Source organism: Diabrotica virgifera, chromosome 8, assembly GCF_917563875.1.
Source record: "Diabrotica virgifera virgifera chromosome 8, PGI_DIABVI_V3a".
NCBI lineage: Eukaryota > Metazoa > Arthropoda > Insecta > Coleoptera > Chrysomelidae > Diabrotica > Diabrotica virgifera.
The window spans coordinates 222,529,097-222,549,977 of NC_065450.1; the positions used below are offsets into that span (position 1 = coordinate 222,529,097).

Sequence of the window (20,881 nt, forward strand, 5' to 3'; positions counted from 1 at the left end):
GCGTGATTTTTGCGATTTTTTTACCAAAAAATAAAAGGGACCAACAATATTTTGAGCGTAATTCACTTACTTTTAATAATACAAGTTTTTAAAAAAAAAACAAAAATAAACCTTTTTTTAAACACTAAAAAAGTTAAAATGAATTTTCCCCTAAAAGTGCTCCGTATTTGGGTTATTTCACTGAAATATTTGATTTGGAATTTAACTAAGAAGAACCTACTTTTCATTAGCTGCAACTCTACTTCTACTGGGTCTACAGGCCTCATGTATACACCATTTTTTTCAATTTTTTATGGTCTATATTTTTGCTAAGAATATTTTTTTCGCTAAAATACTTACTTTTTGAGTTATCTCCGAAAAACCGTCCAAAAACATGTTTTATTTTGTTAAACATGAACATATTCAGTCGCAAATAATTCGAAAAGTATTGACTTGTGAAAAAACTCTATAGAAGAAAAGTTGTTTAGAATTAGTCATTTTATCCAATTCCGGTCTTATTTTGAATGCATTTTTTTCATCTTCGAGAGGGGGGTATTCCCCTTCATTTTTGTAAAATGGAGGGGATGTAGAATTGTAAACTTTTTCTTATATAATAATAGACAATTTCAACTACCTATTCCTAAATTTTTATCCTTTCTTTATTTTTTTGGGGTCTGATTGTTCTTCGATCGTGTTATTATTTCTAGAATAGTTTGTTATTCTAAGTATTAGGTAGATATAATACGAAAATAATTTGTTACCAATAAACTCGATATAAGTTAGTTATAAGTATTCCCACTTTATTCCGAAATAATAGTTTGGCAATATCGCAATCTTCTGCACAAATACATAAAACAACGATATATTGGGTGAAGTATGTCAATTTTGACTTCTCTTTACAACTGACAAACCACATTCCGTCATTATTTCTTGATGAACTGGAGCCTCCCGCAGTTGCTTTTCCTTTTAGTTCAGAAAGCCACTGCGCATCCGCTAGGAAAAATATTCTAATTCGGATTTTTTGCACAATCTTACCCAAAAAGGACTCCTTTTAACAATTTTGCATGTTGCCAGGACCAAAAGGTGGTCAAAAATTTTTTAAACGTGTTTTTTTTTGTTTTTTTTTTTCTAAAATTATTTTTTTTACATGGAAAAAAGTTTTTTTAGGTTTTTGGACCATTCCAAACAGAAAAGGTCTTTAGTGACTTTTCTCTAAAAATGATAGTTTTTGACATATAAGAGATTAAAAATTAAAAAATTGCGAAATCGGCCATTTTTAACCCTCAAAAACTATGTGAAAAACTGAAAATTTGAATGTTGCCAAGATAGGTACATATTCTTTAAACATCGATTGATGAAATCCCGAAGAGTTTTTTGCAATACAATATTCAAAACTCCTTTGTTTTTTAATTGCTATTCAAGCGTGCGCGGCACTATTTTCCACCGACAGTATGGTGCAAATGAAAGGAATAAATTCGTTATTTCATATACTGGCGACTTTAAGAAAAAATCCCGAAACAGGTCGATTTTTATTTTTAAGTTATGATATTGTGGCATATATGGTATACTAGTGACGTCATCCATCTGGACGTGATGACGTAATCGATGATTTTTTTAAATGAGAATAGGGGTCGTGTGCTAGCTCATTTGAAAGGTTCTTTAATTCTCTATTCAGTAATATAAACATTTATATAATTATTTATACAGTGTGTCCAAAAATTTTTTATTAAATTAAATTATTTGACAAAAACAAAAGTAGAAGGACACACTGTATAAATAATTATGTAAATGTTTACATTACTGAATAGAGAATTGAAGAGCCTTTCAAATGAGCTACCACACGACCCCTATTCTCATTTAAAAAAATCATCGATTACGTCATCACGCCCAGACGGATGACGTCACTAGTATACCATATATGCCACAATATCATACCTTAAAAATAAAAATCGACCTGTTTCGGGATTTTTCCTTAATCTCGCCGGTTTACGAAATAACGAATTTATTCCTTTCATTTGCACCATACTGTCGGTGGAAAATAGTGTCGCGCACGCTTGATTAGCAATTAAAAAACAAAAGAGTTTTGAATATTGTATTGCAAAAAACTCTTCGGGATTTCATCAATCGATGTTTGAAAAATATCTACCTGCCTTGGCAACATTCAAATTTTCAGTTTTTCACATAGTTTTTGAGGGTTAAAAATGGCCGATTTCGCAATTTTTCAATTTTTAATCGCTTATATGTCAAAAACTATCATTTTTAGAGAAAAGTCACTAAAGACCTTTTCTGTTTGTAATGATCCAAAAAACCTAAAAAAAACTTTTTTCCATGCGAAAAAAATAATTTTAGGAAAAAACAAAAAAAAAAACGTTTAAAAAATTTTTGACCACCTTTTGGTCCTGGCAACATGCAAATTTGTTAAAAGGAGTCCTTTTTGAGTAAGATTGAGCAAAAAATCCGAATTAGAATATTTTTCCTAGCGGATGCGCAGTGCCTTTCTGGACTATTTATGAATCGTATAAACTCAAAACACTGTAGATTTTCAACATAAAATTTTATTTCACAAGTTTTTGATGGGCTATAGCCTCTCGATTTTCTGCTATATTTTAATACATCGTTATTATTTCTTATCTTGTTTGTCGAGTTTGAGTATTTCATAAAATGGCTTCAAATAAAAGAGAACCTTATAAATGCAATATAAATATGTTAATTTCAGCATATTTTGAAGAATATTGTGGGAGATTTTCTACATATCATAGAAAATAAAGACCTTATTTTTCTTGTATAGTGGAGGATAAGCCTCATGCTCGCTTGTTCACAATAAGTGAATCACCTATTAAGTTTTCTAAAAACCTTACATCATCTTTACAAATCCGGATTTTTATTCTGAATTCTTTATCAGTGTAAGTATTTCGAAAAAGAATTTATTCATTCTTTGAAAGTTTTCCTTTTTTGTGTATTTTCCATCATGTTAACTAAATTATCAACTTCTTCGACAGCCGCAATACCTCTTAAATACATTTTTTTATTATATACCTACTCACAAAACAAATCAAAAATAATATATTTTGTCTCTGATGACTTTGACAGTCATAAAATAGGTTATACCAGACTTAAACAAGGGTGTGGATCGGCATAAGCTTGGAGTACAATCTTATATCAAGTATAACCTTTACTTAAGTTATTCCATGTTTATTGGTAGTGATTTTGCCTATGCCTGATTTATTTTTAGTATAACTTTTATATTTGGTTTATTAGAACAGTGTTAATGTTCTTGAACTCCTAACTGGAGCATAGAGCTTTAGTAAAAACGCGCCATCGGGTTCTATTTTGCGCTAAGGCCTTCATCTCATTCCAAGACTTTCCTTGACCTCTTATCGCGTCCATGGTGGATCTTCTCCAAGTTTGTGCAGGACGACCTCTTTTTCTTTTTCCTTGGGGATTCCACTCTAGGGCAGTCTTTGCAATACTGGAACTATTCTTTCAGAGCGTGTGACCGATCCAAATCCGACTTTCTGGACTCTATTTAATTTTCTACCCTCTTTTGTTGGGTCAGGTGTAGTAGATCTTCGTTTCTGATGATGTTTGGCCAGAAAATACGAACAATTCTTCGTAGACATTTGTTGACAAAGACATGCAGTTTATCTGTTAGGGTTTTTGTAACTTTCCAGGTTTCACATCCGTAGAGTAGAACAGACATTACATTTGATTGGAATATTCGGATCTTTGTCCTTGTAGTATATTCGTCAGGCCTACAAAGAGGGTTGAGTGCTGAATGCTTGCTGAGCTTTTCGTATCCTCATACGAATATCGTTTTCTCTACCTCCGTTTTCTGTTATGAAACCTCCAAAATACGTGAAGTTTTCCACATTTTCAATCTGCATGTTTTCGATAGTAAATAGCGTATTGTTCCTTGCATTTATTCTCATGAATTTGGTTTTACTAATATTGATTTTCAAACCTATTTTATTGGCTTCGGTGAAAGGTGTTTTCAATTGGTCAGCCACATCTTGAAACCTTTGTCCTAATGGGTAAATATCGTCGGCGTGTGGTTAACGTCCATTGTATCTCTCTTGTGTCGGAGTTTAGTTTGAAGAGAACATAGTCTATAGCTATGTTAAAAAGAAACGTAGAAAGAACGCTCCCCTGTCTGACTCCAGTAAATACGTCAAATTCGTCACTGTTGATCTCATCGTGTGTCACGCTACATTTCACTTCAGTGTACAGTGACTTTATAATGGAAATTATTTTATGCGGGATGTTTATTAGCTCTAAAATTTTCCATGGAGCATGAGATAAGCTGGATTTTTTCTCGCCGATTATGAGATTCCAGTCGGGTAGAATGGATGATCAAAGGTAAATCAGATTATCCCTTTTTTCTTTTAAAGTGAGATAAGGACTCACTGTTTTTCCTTTTACGTTCGGCGTCAGCTGTGTACATTGCCTGCACATTAGCGTTAGGAAGTTCGCTCTCCTCAACGGATCAGAAGTTAGTCCCTATTCAACCTCAGAATAAAAGTGCGATAACCGATACTAAAAATGTTCGCTTTTTTCGTCTATTACCAAAAATGTTATTCTGAAGCTATTTCCTTGTGGCATTTTTATAATCAACTATTTTTAATGGGAAATAAGCCACAATTTTACCAAAAAAATGATTTTATTAACGTTTCGAAGCCTTTTCGAAGTTTTTTTATATTTAGTAGTATTTTGTATTTTGACAACGAAACCCGATTTGGGCTTCGAAACGTTAATAAAATCATTTTTTGGTAAAATTGTGGCTTATTTCCCATTAAAAATAGTTGATTATTACCAAAAAGTTAAGCATTTTAAACAAATTTGAGAGTAAGAAACTCTTAAATCGTATAAAAAACTTCAATATGGCGTTCGCTGAATATTTCTATCCTTATTGGTTGCTTAGAAAATTGCAAAATAAATTATAAATTTTGAGTTTTTATAAATATTCATAACTTATGTAAAAATTAAGTTAGAACCTTCTTATTACACGGAATGCTGAGACTTGTGGTACTTAAACCATACTTAAACCTAAATTTCAAAGCAATGGGTCAAATAGTTTAAAAGGTATTTAATTTGTTTATCCCAAATTATTTTTTTTGCAACACTAAAGTCAGATATATTTAAATGGGAAATAAGCCACAATTTTACCTAAAAATGATTTTATTAACGTTTCGACGCCCAAGTCGGGTGTCGTTGTCAAAATACAAAATAATACTAAATAAATAAAAATGTTGTTGCTTAGTAAAAAATTCTTCTAATAATTTATTTAATCTGACTCATTTATATCGGCAATTCAGACACGTATTATACATTTTAAAGTAGACGACTTTAAAATGATATTGCCAATATTGATGAGTTGCGTTCCTGGGACGACTTTACTAAAAGATAGTTCATTCGATTACATGAAATCAATCCCAACTCAAGAATATCCGCCACAAAAAATCATAGCATGTAATCTGTCTTTAAAAAGACAACCAAATACAACAGTGGCACTGAAATTCTCGCGTTAGAGATTCCATAGTAAATCACGAGGGAAAACCAGGAAAAACCTCGTGATACTATCCCGACATCGTAAGTATTTGGGTTTACATTTAGTTTACTCTCAAAACTAATACCAAATTCTGACTTGATATTTTAAATTTTAAATAATACTAAAATACTAAATATGTATTAACTCGATATGTTACTCATTTACTAATTGTGGTATTTTCTTTCTATGGACTTCCTCCTTTAATATGGGTAACCACATCCTACTGCATTCTACCGAGGAATTTGCGACACAATTGGTTTCATTTAGCATAATTAGAGCCGCTTCTTTGATTTTTCTCTTTTTACTATCTGCTTCTTTTAGGACTATACTTGAATCTCTCCACTGAACTCTATGTTCATTATCCCATGCGTGTTGACATATTTGAGATCTATCAAATTCTCTATTTTTTATATAAGACTGATGTTCATTTACTCTAACGTCTATTGGTCTTGACGTTTCACCTATATAAAATTGTAACGACACCCGACTTGGGCGTCGAAACGTTAATAAAATCATTTTTAGGTAAAATTGTGGCTTATTTCCCATTTAAATATACTTGATTATAAAAATGCCACAAGAAAATAGCTTCAGAACAACACTAAAGTCAGAAAGTCATGATGAAGCTATGATGAAGTTACTATATTATTATTAGTTAATATTGCCAAATTATTTTGCAAGAACATATGAATTAAAAAAGGGGGGCTAACTTCGTCCCTAATTGTCCTAGGAAAATTGTTTTTCTTTCTAAATGTGTATAAAAATTCAGTCTTTCTAAATACGAAAAAATCATTTTTCTACGGGTAACGGTTAAAAAGTTATTCTAATTGTTTATAAGTAAGCAAAAAATCGACATGTTTTTGCAAAATAATTTTGCACTCCTTAAAATTATTTTTTGTCATTTTTTTTTAATTAAATGATGAATGTCATTAAATGAATTAAATGAAATGATAAATGTTCTTTCATAAACTGTCCGAAGTATTACTGTAACCTCATAAGTTTCTGACTTATAGTGTTGCAAAAAAAATGAATTTGGGATAAACAAATTAAATAACTTTTAAACTATTTGACCAATTCCTTTGAAATTTAAAATATAATTTAACCATAAGAAGTCTCAGCATTCCGTGTAATACGAAGGTTCTAACTTAATTTTTACATAAGTTATGAACATTTATATAAGGATAAACATATTCAGCGAACGCCATATTGAAGTTTTTTTATATGGTTTATGAGTTTTTTATTCTCAAATTTGTTTAGAATGCTTCACTTTTTAGTGATAGACGAAAAAAGCGAAAATTTACCGTTTTTTGATCTTTATTTGTTTATAACTATGTATATCATCAAAATCGGCTGCAGGAAACATATAGATTATTATTATAGATGTCCATACTACTCAAAAAAATTGGTTTAGGCCTGGAGGGGGTAATGTCACGGGAAAAATCTTACTTCTCTAGACTATATCTGACTTTTAACAAATGTTACAATATTTACTACAAGATTTATTGATAGTATATAATTTTCAGAATGGCAAATGGTAGTGTCCCCCATCCACCTCCAGATAACGTAAATAACAACGTAAGAAGTTCTTCCGGGAAAAAGAAAAAGTAATGCGGAAGATCGGTGGTTTTAGCTAGTTTTTTCAATAATTCAAATTTCTACTTATAGGAGAAGAATATAGAATTTTCTGGACTGATATAAAAAGTTTTCACTAGATTTTAAGGAAACATTCCGGTTCTAAAGAGATTTAATCATTTGAATCTTGGAAATGCTCGATATAGTTAAAATTTGATACAGTTTTTTCTTTTTAAAGTGCCAAAATGTTTTATAAAACGACTATTGTCATAAAATACTTCGAACTAAAGGTAAAGAGAGACAAAATTTCATTTCTATAAATCCTGTTCAGCAACGTGTTCAAAATATTCATCTCTGCTTTTGACATCGTTTTTCAGTCTATATTTTTTAATATTTAAGTGTAGATGTATAAGTTAAAGCCTCCTTTACACATCGGCAGACGCGTCTGCGCCTGCGGACGACATCTAGTATGGATCCGCAGATGTGTAGATGGAGTAATTTGGTCGTCTGTGGTTGGTGTATCACGTCGGCTGAAGCATCAGCAATGCATCCATTTGTTGTCGGTTTTTCTAGCAGAGATCAAAGGATTTCAGTACGAACAGACTAAACGACCTACAGATGTGTGGTCAGCTTGTGATGATACATATGCCGATGTAGAGGAGGCATAAGGAAAACGATGACCAGGAAGGCGGAGGATTTCCTGGCTGAAAAATCTATGTACGTGGTTCCACACAACAACCACAAATCTTATCAGCGCAGCATTGTGCAAATATAGATTGCCATAATGGTCGCCAGCATCCGAAACATGTGCTACAATAAGACGAAGTGTATATGAAGTCAGTTCTGATAGATTACAATTTCACGTGAAATTCCTAAAGTTTATTTTATAATTTTTGATTTTAGCTGTGTATACTACTTTATTTATTTCTAAATATATAATTTTCTTTAACGAAAATACAGCAAAAAGTGAGGTTATAAATTTTGTATGTCCCAAGTGTCATATGTCAATACTATACTCTAATCGTAGACTTATACAGAGTGAGTCTGTAATTTGGAAAAAATTCAATATCTCAAACACTAATTGTTTTTTTGAAAAATGCTCAGACCCGTTGAGTAGTATTTCAAATTGTCCTTTTTGACATACAATAATAATGTATACAGGGTGTCCCAATTTAGAGATATGACTCATCGTTAATTTTCTTAAATGACAAAGTTATGTCTGTAATTTGGAATAAATTCAGTAGTTTAAATACTAATTGTTTTTTTGAAAAATGCTGAGACCCGTCGATTAGTATTTCAAGTAATCCTTGTTGACATACAATAATAATGTATACGTCCCAATTTAGAGATATAACGTCATCGTTGATTTTCTTAAATGGCAACACTGTCATTTTGATAGCTATTTTGATGCGGTGTGTAAAGTTATACACAACTGTAAAATTTCAAATTTTTATTTGCTACCATTTACAAGATAATAAAAAATAACAAAGTTATGAAAAACAAGTAATCAAATAATAATTGAATTTAATTATTTCAATTAAGCAAATATTCATAATGTTGCCCTCAATTATTGTCAAATTGTCAATGGCAACGTTATGAGCATTTGCTTAATTGAAATAATTAAATTCAATTATTCGATTACTTGTTTTTCATAACTTTGATATTTTTTATTATCTTGTAAATGGTAGGGAATAAAAATTTGAAATTTTACAGTTGTGTATAACTTTACACACCCTATATCATATCTCTAAATTGGGACACCCTGTATACATTATTATTGTATGTCAAAAATGACAATTTGAAATACTAATCGACGGGTCTGAGCATTTTTCAAAAAAACAATTAGTATTTTAATTATTGAATTTATTCCAAATTACAGACTCTCTCTGTATACCTCTATGACTGTAATGTATAGTATTATAAAGATGGCGTTTTAATGCAAAAAAATGTAGTTAACGGGCTAATAAATAGGGCTTTTCAACGCTTCTCATTTGTTTCGGACTTCTGTCATATGTCGTATAATCTGTGTATAATTGTAATATAGGACATATGACAGTAGCCCTAAAAAAACGAAAAGCGTTGAAAAGCACTATTAGGAGATCTATAATTTTTTTATAAACGAAATTGTTTACTATTTTGGCAGAAAGAGCATTTTCAAGATAAAATGTGTATACTAATATTAATTTTTTATAGAGATTTATTTTCTTTAGGAAAAGTTTTTTAATTTTTTATTGAAGGTCTTATAAATCAAAAACACCCATATAATTCAAAAAAATTGGAAAGGAAGTGATCTATTTCCTTCCGTCTACATAGAGCTTTTCATCGCTTCTCATTTGTTTTGGGCACTTATCATGTCTCACATGAACGTATTATATGACACATGTCAAGTGCCCGAAACAGATGAAAAGTCCTATAGGGCTTTTCATCGATTGTCATTTGTTTCGAGCTTTTGTCATATGTTGTATAATCTGTGTATAATATTAATATATTGTTGCAAAATTGACTTTTCTATGATCTTTTAGGCACTAATGTTTAATTTTAGTTGACTTTATTTGTTTTTAATAACTTACAACTAAACAAATGAAAAACACTGAATTTATATCCTTTATTTTACAAATTACGATATCTAATTTATTTATTACACTAGATCTAATAATTTATCTACATAATTACAATTTCAAAAATATACCGCGCCCGTTACATATCAAAGTACACCGACGTTTTCAAATTCACAACTGTCCTGCTAATTACAAAAACCTACTATTTATACAACATTCAATGTTCTAGAAATAAATAACATCTCGAATAGTATTTACAAGAAACAAGAAACTCTTACAGGGTGCTCGCCACTGGGCGGCTTCCCTCTATGTTATTTTACATTACTTATGCATATTGCTTATTGTTTGTAATGAGACAGATTGCAATAAACATTGGATGTTAATAAAAAGAAGAATGTGTGTGTACTTTGTACGCACGTAAGAAGTTATACTTCTATTATATGATTTAAACGAAATGAATATACTTTTATTTATATTTTATTTAAATATTAAACTAATTTATACTTACTACTTCTCAAACATTTTAATTAAAACAGTGCCAAAAATTAAAATAATAAAATAATAAAACACACACAAACACATTAAAAAATGCCAGAAATGATTTCTGAACAATAATTGTCGAAAAAGGTTTTAACTAAATACGTATTTTCTGAAAATAAAATTATATAATAAATATACTTACAATCATAAAATGTATAAAAAAATAAAAGTTTCTATTGGGGTTCGAACCCGCTTATCAGCGCGGTTGGTATTGGGGTTCATTCGCCTTAAACGCTTCGCCACGGAGACAGTGCGTCATTATGTGCGAAGATCGACTAACTAAACGGATTAAACTTTTGACAGTTTTGAATTAAATCAAATTATTTTGATTTTGAATTGAAATGATTTAGAATTGAAAAAATACAACAAAACATAGAGTAAGAAAACAATATATTAGGTGAATAATTTATAGAAATTTTGATGGTAATCAAATTATGTAAGTAAAAGTATTATACTATGTATTTTGGTAGGTTCAAAACTTAACATAGGTACCTATGAAATTTTTTATTAGGATACTGAAATATTTACAATTATTACGTACCTGTTGCTTTTAAAAACTATTTAAAAAGTCACTACAATTATAAACTTTTTTGTTTTTGTCCTCACAACAATAAAACTAATATATTATACATTTGTTTACCTCCATATTGCCAATCAGAGCCCGTATAACGACTAATACCATACTGTCGGTGTGCGCATGCGCGCAGATTAATAATAAATAATCACCCTCAATCTCAATCGCGCCTAAAGAAGTATAACTTCAAAAAAGAATTTACTCCAAAAGTCGAGAAGTAATAGAACATTATAAATCATAAAAAAGGTTACTTAGTAAACAACTTGGGTCTGTTAGGCCGGGAGCTGAAAACAGTCAGTGACATAATTATGTCACAATACACATATTATACAACATACGACAGAAGGTCGAAACAAATGACTGTTGTTGAAAAGTCCTATTAGAAACACATTTGATATTTTTCGTCTAAATTATTCACCTTGGCGCATCTTTTATGAAGTATTATTTCTTGTAGGTATGTCTAGTTTAGGCTGTCAACTGTCAGTTCTTACAAAAACAGACTTTGGTTGATATTTAACATTGTAATGCTTTAAACGCGATTTATAAGACACTCTTTAATTATGAAATAGGTCCTTAAATGCAATATATAATCTAGAATTAGTTAAAACGCTCTCTCGAACATTTTTAGTAAGATTTATTTTATATATTATTTTTAGGTTTAATTTTTTTGACTTGTAGTACAAAAGTATATAACGAAATTAATATTATATTAAATTTATGATTTTTAACACGCTTTCAGGATGAATCAAATCTAAAGCGGACTTTTGATGCAAAAAAATTGTTATCGTATAGAAAAAAGAATATTAGCTTTTTTGATACTAAACTAACTCGTTGTACGTCATCCCTTTTGACATTTGACGGTGTCATTTTTGCTGTACAGTGTTGCCATATTGTTTGGATAGGAAAGTATGTGAGGAATTATGATATAATTAAATTGAGGCTATTATTATTTTAGTGTTTTTTAATTATATTGAATTTAGAGAAGAATGAGGCACAAAGGCCAAAAGTGATCACAGCTTATTCATTCTTAAGAGGTTGTTACTGTGTCTCTAATGTCAATTAACGCACATCTAATATAACGCATCGAGAAATTTCTACAATTTAGGTCAATATGAGCTCCGTATTTTGGACAATTGGTCAGAAAATTAGCCAGATCTGCAGAAATCAGATTGGATATGTTAAAGTAGTGATACCGAGTTATAAAATTTGTTTTTTATTTGATTCATCCTAATTTACACAATTTACTTAAAAACTAACAAATAAGATAATGTTATCTTTCTTACAGATTTATATCGTCTATAATGATACTGCCCAAATATTTATACATAATCTGTTCAATGTTCCGTATAATTGAAATTGATTAATTAAATCTGCCTTACAAAATAACATTTTCAAGAGATTGGGACAACAAAGTAAGCACTGGCAGACGTCCTCAGACTTAAAGGGGAAAGGCGCAAAATGTAGCTTGTCAAAATTTCATTGTGTTTTAAATGTATTCATTTTTTTTCGGATTCTTGAGAAGAATAATAAGTATTTTTGAAAAATTTAAACTCAGAATGAAAGATTACGTTATTACCGAGGGTCGAAAGTGCCTTAGCATAAATAAAAAGTTTCTTTTGAATGAAATATTTGCAATTAAAAATCACACTAAATTTTCTCTTGTATTTTCACCCCTGTAACTTATCTAAATAAACAGCATAGAAGTTTTCGGGGACTTTCGGCCCTCAGTAATAATGTAATCTTTCATTCTGCGTTTAAATTTTTTAAAAATACTATACGCATTAGTTTTCTCAGGATTCGAAAAAAATGAATACATTTAAAACACATTGAAAATTTTGACAGGCGACACTTTGCCCCTTTTCCCTTAAATAAACCAGCTAAAATTTCGAGACTGTTTAAACATTACTTATAGGAGTATAACTAAAACCCTGAACGTGTTTGCATTCACAAAACTAATAGTTCTAGAAAATTGTTAAAACTATTCAGGACATTGTAGAGATTACATTGTTATTTTCATATATATATTAAAAATCTTGAATTAAACAGATACAGTAGATTATTCAATTTATGCTTGGTTGCACCAACAGATCTTAAGCTTAAGATGTGCCTTAAGCCCAGCTTACGAAACATACGCGTTGCATCATTGAGTCCTATAATAGATCAATTTTCAGCTTGCCACGTGGATTGAATCTTAAACTTCGTCTCAGTAAAAATAATAATATCGGCCCTATCTATAAGCTGAGGTGGGCTAAGCTTGAGCTTAAGATTTGTTGGTGCAACCAGGCATAAGTTTGCCGTTCGATAAGAAAAACACGATTTTATAATTTGAAATACATTTTTTTATTCAAAATAATCTCACTCAACTATACATTTGTTCCAGCAATTTTCTGATTTATGAATTCACTCCCTCAAGTCAGAAGACTATTAAAATACGCTTCAGCAGCTGATTGTTCTTCATTCTGGTGCTAATTCTGGCAAATGGGGGTGCTGTTTTCACAATTCCAATTTTAATTCACTGATATTGGCGATAATTTTTTTTGATCTTTTAAAGATTATTAATTATTTATATGGGAAATAAGCCACAATTAAAATGAAAAAAATAATTTTATTAACGTTTCGACGCCCAAATCGGGTGCCGTTGTCAAAATACAAAATATTACTAAAATAAACAAAAGTGTTGTTGCTAAGCAAAAAAATTCTTCTAATAATTTATTTAATCTCACTCATTTATATTGGCAATTCAGACATATATTATACATTTTAAAGTAGAAGACTTTAAAATGATATTGCCAATATTTATGAGTTGCGTTCCTGGGACGACTTACTGAAAGATAGTTCATTCGATTACATGAAATTAACCACAACTCAAGAATATCCGTCATAAAAAATTATAGCATGTGATATGTCTTTAAAAAGACAACCAAATGCAACGACAGTAAAATTCTCGAGTTAGAGATTTCATAGTAAATCACAAGGGAAAACCAGGAAAAAAACCCTGTGATACTATCCCGACATCGTAAGTATTTGGTCTTACATTAATTTACTCTCAAAAAATAATACCAAATTCTGACTTGTAACATGTTTAAATTATAAATAATATTAATAATACTAGATATATAAGTAATACTAAAATATAAAATATGTACTAGCTCGATATTATTGACTTACTAATCTTGGTATTTTCTTTCTATTGACTTCCTCTTTCAGTATGGGTAACCACATCCTACTGCATTCTACCGAGGAATTTGCGACACAATTGGTTTCATTTAGCATCATTAGAGCCGCTTCTTTGATTTTTCTCTTTTTACTATCTGATTCTTTCAGGACTATACTTGAATCTCTCCACTGAACTCTATGTTCATTATCCCATGCGTGTTGACATATTTGAGATCTCTCAAATTCTCTATTTTTAATATAAGATTGATGTTCACTTATTCTAACGTCTAATGGTCTTGATGTCTCACCTAAATAAAATTGTTCGCATTCACAAGGTATTTTATAAATGCAATTCTTTGTTCTTTCTTGATCATTGTTAGGTTTAGTTTTAGATAGAATAGATCTCAATGTGTTTGTTGTTTTGAATGTTGTTGAAATGTTGAATTTATTTCCTATTGTTTTAAGTTTCTCGGATAGTCCTTTTATATATGGTATTGATATTTTCCTCGTATTATTTCTGGTGAATGTTGTAGGATCCCGTTCTAAGTTGTTCTGTTCCATTCGATCCAATCTTGACAATTCCTTATTTATAAACGATAAAGGATAATCATTTTTTAATAAAACAGATGTTAACAATTGTTTTTCTGCTAAAAAGGAATTTTCGTTAGAACAAGTAATTTTGGCTCTATCATATAAGGATTTAATGATTCCCTTTTTAACGTTGATGTTGTGATTTGACTTGTAATTGAGTTTAATGATGATTTATAAAATTTTTAAAACTTTAACTCTAATGATGCTAAATGAAACCAATTGTGTCGCAAATTCCTCGGTAGAATGCAGTAGGATGTGGTTACCCATACTGAAAGAGGAAGTCAATAGAAAGAAAATACCAAGATTAGTAAGTCAATAATATCGAGCTAGTACATATTTTATATTTTAGTATTACTTATATATCTAGTATTATTAATATTATTTATAATTTAAACATGTTACAAGTCAGAATTTGGTATTATTTTTTGAGAGTAAATTAATGTAAGACCAAATACTTACGATGTCGGGATAGTATCACAGGGTTTTTCCTGGTTTTCCCTTGTGATTTACTATGAAATCTCTAACTCGAGAATTTTACTGTCGTTGCATTTGGTTGTCTTTTTAAAGACATATCACATGCTATAATTTTTTATGACGGATATTCTTGAGTTGTGGTTAATTTCATGTAATCGAATGAACTATCTTTCAGTAAGTCGTCCCAGGAACGCAACTCATAAATATTGGCAATATCATTTTAAAGTCTTCTACTTTAAAATGTATAATATATGTCTGAATTGCCAATATAAATGAGTGAGATTAAATAAATTATTAGAAGAATTTTTTTGCTTAGCAACAACACTTTTGTTTATTTTAGTAATATTTTGTATTTTGACAACGGCACCCGATTTGGGCGTCGAAACGTTAATAAAATTATTTTTTTCATTTTAATTGTGGCTTATTTCCCATATAAATAATTAATCATAAAAATGCCACAAGGAAATAGCTTCAGAACAACTTTAAAGATTATGTTGCCATGATGAAAACTATTTTTTTCTTCTATAAAACAGTTCTTTTTCGCGAATTTTTACATCCAGCTAGTTTAAAAGATTATAATGATAAATGTTACCATTAGTGCAGTCGAGTCCATGAGTCTTTACCCGTGCGTCATCATTTAAAGCATACGAAATAAGTCGGAAATTTACTAAACGCAACAGCAAGTGACAGAAAGTGGCTACTGCTCTGATCACGAGTTATATAGTATAAAATTTGACGTTATCAATAAATAGAATGTCAAATGTAGGTTTTGTTTTAAAATTTTGGTGCATAATTACAGCTACATTTGAAGTAGCTTAATAAATTCTTTTAATATCATTGATTAATAAATAAATAAACAATTTGTAAAAAAATTCAATAACATATTTTCTTTTTGTCATTTTATTCACTTTGGCGGAAACTTAAACACTTCCTTAACTGTGTGAATGAGGTTAGTTTTGTATGCTGTAAAATAAATGTAACAAATGTTGTAAGTGCACTTACCATAAAATTTCAAACTCCAATATAAAATTAGTTGTGAAAAAAACTGTTTGTGTACTATAAAAAACTTCAAAATGCAAACATTCGATAAAATTCAACAGACTGACAGCCACAAAAGTAAACAAACCAGAAACGTCACAAATTGTACTCAAAATCTGAAAACATCCCCAAACGTCTTTTTTGTATCTATCTCTTTTCAATTTACTGAGTCTAGAGTTTTTTTTTTCTTTTATTTTTTTATAATGGCATGGACTTTATATCATTCAGCCATGAGTATTAGTGTCATGTGTAGTGTGTATGTTGAGTAAGTGTCTTGTTGCTTTGCAAAGTCGACGTCATTGTCTTTGCAAAGAGACGCTAATTGACGACAAAGACGTGAGTACCGATTCCACAAGGACAGAAACTATATTCATTTGTTAATTTATAATAAATGAAAAATTTGTGACCCTGGTGAGAGAGTCTAGAGGGTTCATAAAAAGAACATGTGTTTTTACTTAATAACAGGCGGTAGCTGGTTAGTCATTAGTTTAGAATGGTGCTAGATAAAAAGTATGTGTTTAATCTCGCCAGGTATTAATAACGCACGGGTAAAGAATCGTGGATTCAAGTGTAGGTAGCATATTTAAAGATTTAAACGACGACAGTTATATCGCCATCTTTTATCGAACAACAAACTTATTGAATGACCTAATATAGTTATTAATTTAACGGATAGTCCATTATTTATAACAATTTCACCAAAATATGCTTTGAATTGGAACTAGATGCCAACTTTATTGATGCTGTAAAATATTTTAATTGTTGGGCGAAAATTTGTAGTTTTATATGATGGTAACCTTTGACAGTTGACATATATTACCTCGGTAAATTTACCTAGTCTTTTTTTCTTGTTAACATGGGCCCTTCAACGAGGCCTAGTGTCTAATACCCAAATATGTTGGATAAACTTACGTGCATAGAAATCGGCCCACTTAAAAATTTGGTCATTTTTGATGTCTCATATTTCCTAAACCTGTTGGCCGATTTAAGTGATTTTCTGAACATGTTATAGCCTGATTCTCTAACATTACCACTGTAATAATATTGTTACTAAACAGGTAAATTTTTATTGTATACCGGGTGTACCAATCAAACTCTGTTTTTTTCTCAAAGTTCGCATCACCCTGTGGAATATTCTAGCATTTATAAAATACTGAAATTAAAATCCAATTATAGCCTCAGGTTTTCTTAATATTTTGTTTTTTGATTCATTCGTTTATGTTGGATAATAAAAAAGTTAGGTACTTTAACAACTAGTCATGTTCTTCATCAATACACGGTGTTTCTAAATAAGTGCGACAAATTTTAAGGGGTAATTCTGCATGAAAAAATATTGACAGTTGGCTTTATAAAAGTATGTCCGCAAATGTTTCGTTTTCGAGATACGGGATGTTGAATTTTGTCTCACAATCTGACGATTTATTTATTGCTTTAAAACCAGTTGAGATATGCAAATGAAATTTGGTAGGTTTTAAGAGATAGTTATTGCTGATTTTTTGACAAAATTAAGAATTTCATATTCACCATTAGCGTGCATACGGGTAATATGATCGGTCATATTACACGTATGCGCGCTAATGGTGAATATTAAATTCTTAATATTGTATGTCAAAAAATGTGCAATAACTACGTCTTAAAACCCACCAAATTTGTAAGAAAAAATTCAACATCCCGTATCTCGGAAATGAAACATTTGCGGACATACGTTTATAAAACCAACTGCCATTATTTTTTCATGCAGAATTATCCCTTAAAGTTTGTCGCACTTATTTAGAAACGCCGTGTATTGATGAAGAACATGTCTAGTTGTTAAAGTACCTAACTTTTTTATTATCCAACATAAACGAATGAATCAAAAAACAGAATGTTAAAAAAACCGGAGGCTATAGTTGGGTTTTAATTTCAGTATTTTATAAATTCTAGAATATTCCACAGGGTGATGCGAACTTTGAGAAAATAACACAGTTTTATTGGTACACCCGGTATACAATGAAAATTTACCTGTTTAACAACAATATTATTACAGTGGTAATGTTAAAGAATCAGGCTATAACATGTTCAAAAAATCACTTAAATCGGCAAACAGGTTTAGGAAATATTAGACATCAAAAATGACTAAATTTTTAAGTGGGCCGATTTCTTTGCACGTAAGTTTAGTATCTCAGTATTATTTACATTAACAGGACTGTGTGGTTTTAGTTGATTGTAAAATTAATGTGCACTGACGTTGTTTGTCTGAATGGCTAATGTCATTTTGTTTAATTTAATTCGTCAGCATTTAGTCTACCTAATAAGTCTGTTAACTGAGGTTTGTAGTTTTCTTGTTGCTTCTTTGTGATATTCACCTACAACACGGCAGTATCATCAGCAAGGGTCACTTTTGCGTTATGATCTAATTAAGGAATACCACTAGTGTATATGTACAGGACTGGTCCTGTCACACTACCTTGTAGTACACCTGCATTGATTTCTTTTAATTCCAATTAAGATTTTTCTTAGTTTGTCAAAACCTCTGTGTCAAATTCTGTGTAGTTATTTGGCATAGGAGTTTATATAGGGGGAGTAGGCAGACCGTAGAAGAGGTGGGTAGGTGATATCAAACAAGTCGCGGGCAAGCAGTGGATGAGAATTGCCAAGAGTAGAAATCGATGGAAGGAAATGGAAGAGGCATATGTCCAGCAGTGGACGAACACAGGCTGAAGAAGAAGTTGTTCTGAAGCTATTTCCTTGTGCCATTTTTATGATTAACTATTTATACGGGTTATCAATATCATTTTAATAACAATATAATTTTAAAGTCTTCTACTTTAAAATGTATAAATATATGTCTGAATTGCCGATATAAATGAGTCAGATTAAATAAATTATTAGAAGAATATTTTACTTAGCAACAAAATTTTTGTTTAATTTAGTAGTACAGTACAACCTGCCATATCCGGACCTGTCATATCCGGACCTCCCCATATCCGGACGGTTCTGCCGTCCGGATCTACCGAAATCTACCGAGAAAACCAGTCCTGCTGTTGGACAACGCACCCTCTCATCCCGACCCAAAAGAACTAAAAGATGGCGAAATAATGTAATATACACAGAATCTATAAAACGACGAAAGTTATTGACGGCGTTGATTACTGGAAGGTATGAGGGAGAAAACGTTTCAGAGACTATAGAAGAAGTGGTCTTGATATCCGGATTTTTTCATATCCGGATCGGTCTGTCGCCACATTGATCCGGATATGGCAGGTTTTACTGTATTTTGACAACGACACCCGATTTGGGCGTCGAAACGTTAATAAAATAATTTTTTTCAATTTAATTGTGGCCTGTTTCCCATATAAATAGTTAATCTGAAGAAGATTTGGCGAAATCCTGCTTAATTTATATTGAACTCCTCCATGCCGCACTTTATCAAAAGCTTGCGCCAAGTCGAAGAGGACAGTAGAGCAAACTTTCTTTTCTTCTAGTTACTTCCCTATTATATCGTTTATTCTATAGACTTGGTCGATAATTGAGTGACTTTCTCGAAACCCAAATAGGTGTGATGGAAGTAGAATCTTTATTATGGCTTTTCTAAGTTTGTTTTAAGTTTTAAGCTTACCCCAGTAATTAAATCAAACCCAGGTGGTTTCCTGGGGTTGCTGTTTGCTTTGATTTCGCTGGACACTTCTTTTGGGGTGACTAGTTTAATTTCACCTTGAAACAAAGTTTAAGGTACTAGTTCACTTTAGAAGACCAAAAATAATCATTTTTTTTCTCGGAACCTCCATTAAAAATGAACATAAAACGTTTTACATATTAATATCTAACTTTTAGAGAGTACAAAAACATATATCTTTTTTCATTTATGCACTTACACTAATATTGTAGAGGGCGCAAAAGTTGAGGCCTCGAAAAATTATGGCGGACAGTTAATCTCAGGATTGGGATATCTGAAACAAAAAAATCATACTGCATTTGAAAAAGGAAGGTTTCTTACCTGACAATTTACCACAATTTGAACAAAAACTGAAAAATAAATATTTTTTAACCATGAAAAACTGAAGAAAAACGGGCGAATTTTTTCAAATTTTCGTAAAATCGTTTTTTTGCGGAATTTTTCACTAACGGTGGTAAATTGTCACGTAAGAAACCTTCTTTTTTCAAATGCCGTACGATTTTTTTGTTTCAGAGATCCCAATCCTGAGATTAACTGTCCGCAATCAGTACTACTTTTTTTCGAGGCCTCGACTTTGGCGCCCTCTACAATATTAGTGTACGTGCATAAATGAAAAAAGATATATTTTTTGTATTCTCCAAGAGTTAGATATTAATATGAAAAAAGTTTTATGTTCATTCTTAATAAAGGTTCTAAGAAAAAAAATCTTGAAAACATGCTTATTTTTGGTCTTCTAAAGTGTACTAGCATTGTATAACTAGAACTGTGTAGATAAACAATGGTACTAGTAACTTAATGGTCAATACCAAATAGAATTGCAGGATCTTCTGTGGTATCTAGTACCAATAATTATGATAATTAATACTTGTAGAACAGCATGGAAATACAGTAAATCCTTAAAAATTCAGTGTGGAGCCCAGTTCAAGATCACATATTATTAGTTATATAATTTAGTAGAAAATATTCATATTTTTAAAAAGACTAATTATTATATTTTACAGAGAATATATTATAGAATTTTTATATTATTTATAATTGTAAACCGTATTGTTGATGTTAGTGCCAAAAGTAAAATCTTGTATCTTCCGAAATTACTAGCGTTTTAATATACCTTTAAGAAGAATCAGAAAAAAGAGTTGGCAGGCTAGTGCAGACCAATGATGGATCTTTCGCAAAAAAGTTTGAAGCCAAGATTAAGTTAG

The 20,881-nt window shown here is 30.8% G+C and overlaps 1 protein-coding gene across 2 annotated transcripts in view; it reads left to right on the forward strand.

Annotated features, from left to right (window-relative positions):
- LOC114341849 (G-protein-signaling modulator 2) overlaps positions 1-10,043 on the forward strand; it is a 57,132-nt gene extending 47,089 nt beyond the window's left edge. For both annotated transcript variants that reach the window (XM_028292660.2, XM_028292666.2), the window contains exon 9: positions 7,045-10,043. In XM_028292660.2, the coding sequence (XP_028148461.1) occupies positions 7,045-7,129 (85 nt within the window). In that variant the 3' untranslated portion in view covers positions 7,130-10,043. The remainder of the gene's footprint in view (positions 1-7,044) is intronic.
- The last annotated feature ends 10,838 nt before the right edge of the window (positions 10,044-20,881 follow it).